At 36.5% G+C, this 9547-nt stretch overlaps 1 protein-coding gene across 1 annotated transcript; it reads right to left on the bottom strand.

Annotated features, from left to right (window-relative positions):
• Positions 1–2253: 2253 nt before the first annotated feature.
• On the bottom strand, positions 2254–8989 carry LOC117681242 (uncharacterized). Its single transcript, XM_066081025.1, has 2 exons — positions 8795–8989; positions 2254–8318 (listed from the first exon to the last, which is right to left on the bottom strand). The coding sequence occupies exon 2, from the start codon at positions 8121–8123 to the stop codon at positions 2343–2345; it is 5781 nt and encodes a 1926-aa protein (XP_065937097.1). The 5' UTR covers positions 8124–8318; positions 8795–8989; the 3' UTR covers positions 2254–2342.
• Between the last annotated feature and the right edge of the window lie 558 nt (positions 8990–9547).

Genomic DNA, 9547 nt, shown 5'->3' with positions numbered 1-9547 from the left:
TGTAAGAATTTCGATCGAAAGATTCATTCAGTAATGCAGTTGACCTCGATGAACTGACCTCAATCATAAGAAGATGCTCCATGAACTGACCTTGATCTATTGATGTTGCATAATAGTAGCTAGGAAGACGATTTATGAACAAGGTTCCGTTATAATGCGACCTCAATAGCAAGTTATGATGGCATTCAATGTTTTTCGGTCGCATTAAATTATTTCAATACTACTATTTCTTTGTTTACGCGTTAATGCTCTTTGAAGAGCCCTACCTAGTGTTCTGAAGAAGAAGAAGAAGAAGAAGAAGAAGAAGAAGAAGATACATTAACATTTGATAAAACATTAAAAATATAAAGCTAGACAAAGAGTTTACGAACGGCTTTCCCCAAATTTATTTCAAAATTAAATTTGTTGACGGTTTATAATGATGAAATTATGGTGTACAGATTAAAAATATTCTATATTTTGTAAAAAATACAGTACTTTTTTAATTATTTTACATCAAACTGATCATGATGATTGCTTCTAGTTATCAATATAACATTATTGCCGATCATTCCTTTAAAAGGAATACTTGTTTCTTATTCATCTTTCTTGGAATTAACCATAGTTCCGTATTCTATTTTTGTAACGAGGTACCTTTTGGCGAATAAATTTAGTTTACTTGTTAATATCGATTATAAAATACTTAAAGTTATTATTTTTGTGTTTAATAATTAACTTTAAATTGTTTTACTTATTTACTGTACTGTAATGTTTTCCCGTTAATTGATACGAGACCGAGATTCTTTTACGGGATGGGGATTAACTATGATTGGATAATCTTTTTAACGGGATGGGATTAACTTATCTTATTGGTTATAATTTATTGTCTGCTTTTGGCACTCTATAAATACCCGGGACACTGAGAAACGGGTGATCTCTCCTTTTTGTTGTGTGTCGGGAAAGTACACACATATTTTTGCAGCATATATATTATAAGGTGCGTACTGTTTCAGTATCTAATTAGTGACTGAAGTACATTTATAGTCATAGGGTTTAATTAATTATTATTACTAGTTATAGCGCTAGTTTAATTCATATTTACAAGTTCAGTACTAGTTATTTCGATTTATAGAGAGTTAGGGAATATTTTTGCTGTATACTTGTAGTTGTAACTAGTAGCGGAGATATTAACTCGTATTTTATCGAGAGCCTTTAAGTTTTATTTTGGTCGGGGGATTTTACGTAAAGGATATAATTTTGTGTCGGTAATTGTACCGATTTTGCCATCATCCCAAGGGTTGAGACTTGTCTGATTTTCTTTTTGAACAGCGTTGTTACATGTATTTGTGTCATGTTATCTATGTGTACTGACTACCATCAAGGAAGAGTCAACTTGTTGTTAATGCACATCTTTATTCAGTCATTGTATAACTATAATGATGATTTAGGACATGATGACGTGACTTGATGTAATGACACGTGATGTGACTAGATGTGATGATGTGATTAACTGGAAAAACAAAGAAAACATACATAAGTTTTGATGCTATGAATAAACATACAAAACACACTCGGCATATGACAAATATCTCTCTAGTAAATATATATGCCCCTGTTCTTGTAAACAATACTTTCACTTATATATATGCTCTAGTAAATTAGCAAATATAACGAAACTCGTACTACTAGTAAATTACACAATTCAAAATGAATATATATGTACGCCTATGGTAGAGTGCACAAAACATCGCATCTAAACAATGAAACCTTAAATTCCGATATATCATACAATAGAAACATGCTACGATGATACTTATAGCTTGAAATTTATATAACATTCTAGATATATCCCTTGTGCCAACATTCTAACATGTTACTAAAAATACATCTTCACAGTAAAACACTTTTGTTTACACATTTATATCTATCGTTTATACATAACTTTCTGCACAAAACAATATACAAGCAGATTTCATGTTAACTTACCAACTTAGAAGTTTTCTCTCGTAGAAACAAACATAGTAAACATGGTAAATGTAAATGGTGTTCAGCACAGGGACTAGGAAAAAATCTAAACTGCTCGTTCCCCGCGAAAAATCCTAATAACAAAACCAAATCCGGAAATCCGGAATATTCTAAAATTCAAACTCAATCCGGAAAAATGTATAATGTTAAATTGGCTATAACAATCCAGCCCCCTAATTGTGGAACATTATGTGACACAATTATACAAATCATAATACATGTACTTGATATATAATCAAATTATACACATTGAAAAAGTACCCGAGTCAATAAAATGTCATAGGTTGCCTTAGATAAGCAATAAATATGAAAAAGCACAATGAAAGTTTGATAACACATCACACAGAAGGTTCGTCCATTTCCAAAATAAGACACAGTTTATCTATTGGACGCATCAAAGTGTTCGTTGCTGTCTTTACTTTAACTTGTCGCACCAGTCCAAAACGATCGGGAACAGTCTCTAAAACCACACCCATGGGCCAGGAATTACGAGGAGAGTTCGAATCCACCACTAAAACCACATCACCGATTTTCAGGTTCCTCTTCACTTCGTGCCACTTTTGACGCTCTTGCAGTAATGGTAGGTATTCTTTCACCCATCGGTTCCAGAAGAGGTTGGCCATATATTGAACCTGCCTCCAACGACGTCTGCAGTAGTTGTCAGATTTCGTAAACACACCTGACGGTAAATTTGGCTGTTGTCTCATTAACAAGAGATGATTTGGTGTCAAAGCCTCTAGGTCGTTGTGATGATCGGAATTCTTGGTTATTGGTCTGTCATTGAGAATGGCCTCTATTTCACACATAAGTGTATTGAGTCCTTCATCATCTAGGATCTGTTCTCGAAGAACACTGTTCATCACTTTTCTTATGGTCCTGATGATTCTCTCCCAGACACCTCCATGATGGGATCCTGCTGGGGGGTTGAAATGCCAATCTATGTTTTTCTGTAGCATTGCTTCATGAATCTGTGACACATTCCAGTCGTTTATCGAGTTTCTAAGTTCACGATTAGCCCCAACAAAGTTTGTCCCATTGTCCGAGCGAATTTTCTTCACCTGACCTCTGCGTGCAATGAAACGACGTAAAGCGTTGATGTAGGAATTTGTAGTCAAAGAAGACGCAACTTCTAAATGCACAGCACGACTGGCAAGACAAGTAAAGATAACACCATAACGTTTGACGTGACTTCTCTTCAATTTCACTTCAAAAGGACCAAAATAGTCCACGCCAACTCTAGTGAATGGTGGTTCATCAGGTATTAAACGATCCTCTGGTAATTGAGCCATTTTCTGTTCTCCAACTCTAGCTTTTTGGCGGCGACATACTATACACTTTGAAATCAACTTCCTGATAGAAGAAGGCGCATGTATTAACCAGTATTTTTGTCTTAATATAGAAAGCATATGATTTCTACCACTATGTTTCAGTTCACAATGGATCTGTCTCAATATCAGATTTGACACGTGGTGATCCTTAGGTAAGATGATTGGATGCTTGGTTTCAAACGGCATACTTGCTCTGTGCAATCGACCACCAACACGAATGAGTCCATCATCAAGAATAGGGTCTAATTTTTTGACATTGCTACTAAATTTCACAGAATGTCCTTTCTTCAGCTCTTCGATTTCTGATGCAAATGATGTTCTTTGAATGAATTTCAAAATAGCAACTTCAGCTTCCTGCAAGTCCTCAGCTGATAAACATGTCTCAGCTGCTTGATTTTCTAGTTGTGTTTTGCGTTGAGTTCTGAGAAACAGTTTTTTCTTTATTTTGAGAATCCATGCCACACTTTTCTTTAACTTGTACCATGAGGAATGATAGTTCAAGAGTCTTTCAACACTATCAACATGATTATCACTGGATTCACGTGTATGAATAACTGCCCTCACTGTGATCTTTTTTACCTCTGGATCGTCAACAGGTATCTCATCAGAAAGTTCCATTGGTTTTTCAGCCCAACTATCATTTTTTGCTAACAAGACTTCAGGTGCTGTTATCCAATGTTTTCCTTGAAGAATGTCATTAGCGGACATGCCTCTTGATGCAAGATCAGCAGGGTTTTGTTTGGTATTGATGTATCGCCATTCATCAGGTAAGGAACCTTCGTGAATCACTGCAAGTCTATTTGCGACGAAAGTGTGAAATCTAGATGAGGTATTTCTTATATACCGAATAACTGCCATGCTGTCTGTCCAAAACACAGTTTCATCTATAGGTACATCTAACTCGGACTTCAACATCTTATCTGTGCGAACTGCTACTGTAGCCGCTGTCAATTCTAGTCGAGGAATTGTCGTCTGTTTTAATGGAGCGACACGTGACTTGCCTATAACGAATGAGCAATGAACTGCACCATCAAAGTTCTGCTGTCTTATATAGGATACAGTTCCATATCCACGTTCACTGGCATCTGCGAAGTGATGTAGCTGTGCGGACTTTATTTCTCCGAATCCAACAGGTTTATAACATCTTGACACTTTAAAGTCAGAAAGTCTCTCTAGATCTTGTAGCCATTCATTCCACTGTTGTGCGAGATGTCCTGGTATCTTCTCATCCCATCCTAGCTGAAGTTTACAAAGTTCTTGTAGTAAACACTTTGCTTTTAGAGTGAACGGGGCCAAAAATCCCAGTGGGTCAAACACACTGCTCACCATGGATAAGATACCTCTTCTCGTTAAGGGTTGATCTTTAATGTCCATCTTGAAACAAAAAACATCATTTTCAACACACCACTGAACTCCCAGGGCTCTATCGATGGGAAGGGTATCATTTTCCAAATCCAAGTCTTTGACTTCCTTTGCTCTCCTTGAGACTGGAATATAGGTCATAACTTCCCGGCTATTACTAATCCATTTAGTAATATGAAATCCTCCTCTCATAAGAAGATCTTGCAAATCACACAACAGAGAAGATGCTTCAGTTACGGTTTTCACTGATTTCAAACAGTCATCCACATAAAAGTTTTTAAGAACAGTGTTGATGACTTCTGTGTTGTAAAGTCCTTTGTAATCTTGCGCTGTTTTCCTCAAAGCATAATTTGCACAACTTGGCGATGATGTCGCACCAAATAAATGTACTACCATTTGGTACTCAATTATGCGTTTTCTAGGATTTCCATCCTCCCACCATAGGAATCTAAGGAAACTTGCATCCTCCTGTGGTACTTTCACTTGATAAAACATGCTATCGATGTCTCCCATGATCACTATCTCATCTTGTCTGAATCTTAGGAGTGTACCAATCAGAGTATTTGTGAGATTCGGTCCTTGTAACAGTTGTTCGTTCAATGAAGTTCCCTGATATCGAGCTGCACAATCGAACACAACTCTCAACTTCCTTTTCTTAGGATGGTATACTCCATGATGAGGTAGGTACCACACTTGTCCGTCATCTTGAATAACTTTCTCATCTGGAACTTTGACAGCATATCCTTCTTCAAGAATCTTGTTCATGAATACACAGTATTCTTTGTGGAAGTTTTCATCACGACTGAATCGTTTCTGAAGTGAAGACAGTCTTTGTTCAACTTGTTTCCTGTTGTTAGGTAAACATACATTTTCTGTCTTAAACGGAAGGCTTATTACGTAATGTCCGTCTTCAAAATGAATAGAATTTGACACACATTCTAGGAATCTTCTGTCTTCCTTTGAGGGTTCACACTTGTCATCAATAGTTCTTTCATTAAAGTCATGATTAAACTGATTGCGAATCTGTTCCTCCAAGTTGTTCATTAGTTTTGCATCTACACGATTAACGGACACATATGTATCATTCGAAGTCGCATGAATTTCGAGTGGTCCATTTATCACCCAGCCTAGCAAAGTTTTTACAGCGAACGGTCCATTATCAACACTGGGTATAACATCCCAAGGCTCCATTGCCCTAGGCACATTGACTCCAATCAGAATTCCCACATCACTGTCAATCCTGGGAAGTTCAATATCACTGAGATATGGATAGTTCTCAATATCCTCTGGAGAAATCACATCTGTCCTCGATGCAGGTAAAGTAGGTTGTGTGTAGACTGGAGGAAGTTCCAACACATTCACACCATTGATGTCGGATATTTCTAACCCGGAAATCACATGAGAAGTCTGAGTATGCTGTTGGCCCATTGTCGTAAGGTTGAGGTTCATCTTCCTTCCCTCCAGTTTTAACAATCTTGCAATGTCCTCCAAACAGAATGTTGCATTGCTTCCTGAGTCAAGGAAAGCATATGTTTCCAGGTATTTGTCACTGAACTTTGACTTGACTCTGACCGGCACAATAGGTAGCGCTTGTTTTCCAGCCCCCATATGAACTGTAGATGACATAGCGAACAAAGGGTTTTCACCGTCAGTATGTTCTCTTGAAGTTGAAGCTCCATTTGTTCCTTCATTCTGTCGAGGATCAACGTGAAGAATGGATGGATGATACTTCTTACAATGAGCACATGTCATTCTTTGTCGACAATTAGTTTTCACATGTCCATATCTCAAGCATGCAAAACACAGTCCATTCGTTTTCAAGAATGCATATCTGTCTTTAAGAGGTAGAATAGTAATGCTCAAACACATGTCCAATGAATGGGCTCCATTACAGAATGTACAATGTTTGAAAACTGGTTTCATCTGTGTAGCACTGTTATCATAGAAAGATCTTGTGTTGGTTTTCACAGCAAAGTTTTTATGTGCTTCTGATTTCTTCTGGTCTTGAAAACGTTTGTTGGCTGAACTGCTCATAATTTCTCTTCCGAATATAGGATCTGTTGCTTTTTTGGCTTCTTTGCGAACAAAGTCAGCAAGACGGTGAAACTTCACAGCTTGTTTCTTCTCTTTCAGTTCATATACACAGCTTCGCCATTTGTCGTGAAGGTAAAATGGTAATTTCTTCACTAACAGTTTCAAATTTTCTGAATATTCCAGTACACGACCAGTATCAATGTTTTCAACAGCATATTGACACTCACGCAAAAATATAGCAAACTGATCTAAAGTTTTTGCACTGTCCGGTTTTACTGGAGGCCAATCAAGAGCTTTCTTCACATATGCTTGCGCTATAATGTCAGGGTCTCCATAACGATCCTTCAACTCTTCCAGTGCTGCTTTGTAGCCACGTTCAGCATCCAGATATGAATAACCAGAAACGATTCTTTGTGCTTCACCAACAGTAAACTGTAATAGATAGTTCAACCGTTCTTCGTATGATTCCGTATTAGAACAAATTCTGGCATTGAATTGTCTGAGAAATCTTGTGTAATTCATAGGGTTTCCATCAAACTTCTGTAGATCAGCTTTCGGTTTGTTCAATTCACGAGCGACAGTCTGTATTTCACTGCTTGGTTCATATATGGGTGTTGACAATTCTGGTCTAACTAAACGTTGCACAGATCGATGAGGAATGCGCGGAGTAGAATTGTCACATGTGAACTCATTCTCACGATCAAGATCAAAAGTTACAATTCTGTCTATATTTTCATTGATGAGGGAGTTTTCTAGTTCTTGGTCACGGAGTTCACTTTTCTCTAATTCTTCCAATAATTTGGATCGTGCATCACTTATCTGAAGTTCAGTTTTAATCTTCAATTCTTCTTCTTTCATTTTCAGCTCCAGTTTAGCCGCTTCTAATTTTCGTTGTTCATCTAAAGCTGATGCTTTGGCCAACAGTTCTGCTTTTCGTTGACTTTCTTTTAATTTCTCGAGTGAAATTTGACTTGAAGTTCTCGATGCACTCGACAGTCTCGATTTCACATCAGATGGTATTTTCTTTGGAGTAGGTTGCACTGAATGTTTCCCGAACCACTGTTCTACAGAATCTTTCACTTTATGAAATCGGGAATTCCTGTCCTGAAATTCTTTGTCATCACTTTCTCCACTTCCGGTTGAAAGTTTCAATAAGCCCTGAAGACTTTCATGTGTAAATAAAAGTTCATCGTAAACTTTCAGCCAATTCTTGTACAGTTCTTTGACTTCATTTACATCTGTTGATGTTGTCAATAATTCTTCGATATCCTCACTCAAAGACACCAGTTTATTTTCACATCCCCTACGATACTTAGACTTACGATCGAGATGATATTCTAAACCTTTCTCGGTATAAGTTCTAGGTCTTGTCTCTCCCGTAGCACCATCCGCCATGACGAAGTACAGCTTCTTTAGGGACAAGATTTTCTAAGTTGTTAATATTGTACTGACTACCATCAAGGAAGAGTCAACTTGTTGTTAATGCACATCTTTATTCAGTCATTGTATAACTATAATGATGATTTAGGACATGATGACGTGACTTGATGTAATGACACGTGATGTGACTAGATGTGATGATGTGATTAACTGGAAAAACAAAGAAAACATACATAAGTTTTGATGCTATGAATAAACATACAAAACACACTCGGCATATGACAAATATCTCTCTAGTAAATATATATGCCCCTGTTCTTGTAAACAATACTTTCACTTATATATATGCTCTAGTAAATTAGCAAATATAACGAAACTCGTACTACTAGTAAATTACACAATTCAAAATGAATATATATGTACGCCTATGGTAGAGTGCACAAAACATCGCATCTAAACAATGAAACCTTAAATTCCGATATATCATACAATAGAAACATGCTACGATGATACTTATAGCTTGAAATTTATATAACATTCTAGATATATCCCTTGTGCCAACATTCTAACATGTTACTAAAAATACATCTTCACAGTAAAACACTTTTGTTTACACATTTATATCTATCGTTTATACATAACTTTCTGCACAAAACAATATACAAGCAGATTTCATGTTAACTTACCAACTTAGAAGTTTTCTCTCGTAGAAACAAACATAGTAAACATGGTAAATGTAAATGGTGTTCAGCACAGGGACTAGGAAAAAATCTAAACTGCTCGTTCCCCGCGAAAAATCCTAATAACAAAACCAAATCCGGAAATCCGGAATATTCTAAAATTCAAACTCAATCCGGAAAAATGTATAATGTTAAATTGGCTATAACACTATGGTTGAATAAATTATAAACTTTACATCGTTTTGTTCTCAACACAAGGCAAGCGTTCCGAGCGTTACATAAGAATCAATGTGATATAACCACGTTGCCATTTGAAACAAAATTTTAAAGGAATAATAAATCAGTAATACTAATATGGAACCGTAATAATTTGTTTAACTCAGTTTACCCGAAGTAGCAACTGCATGATTTGCTTCATATTAGCTTTAGGCGAATGATTGACGTAGAACGAAGAAGAAACAAAATAATTCAGTTTAAAAGTGTTAAGTCTTGCAGGGAATGTGTTGTGCGGCTCATCAATATAATGTTTACAGAAAAAGATTTAGGTTTAACAAAAGACGTGGTAACACATGTGATAAACAGAATCTCTGAAATATATATATATCTAAATATCTGGTATATGGTTTTTATCCAACTCGTCGTGTGTTTTCTATGCCCTCTCCAAAGCTCGAGGATAAAAAAAACACATCTTGTTGCGTAAAAATCATTAACCATCGCAAAACATTAGAGATCCTATTTTTACATTTTTGTCACTCATTG

This window comes from Magallana gigas, chromosome 4 (assembly GCF_963853765.1).
Source record: "Magallana gigas chromosome 4, xbMagGiga1.1, whole genome shotgun sequence".
Taxonomy (NCBI): domain Eukaryota; kingdom Metazoa; phylum Mollusca; class Bivalvia; order Ostreida; family Ostreidae; genus Magallana; species Magallana gigas.
This window is presented reverse-complemented; position numbering and strand designations above follow the sequence as displayed.

What these genes read in the sequence shown, in the direction of transcription:
- LOC117681242 (XM_066081025.1), bottom strand. Translation starts at nt 8,123, where the DNA reads ATGGCGGATGGTGCTACGGGAGAGACAAGACCTAGAACTTATACCGAG.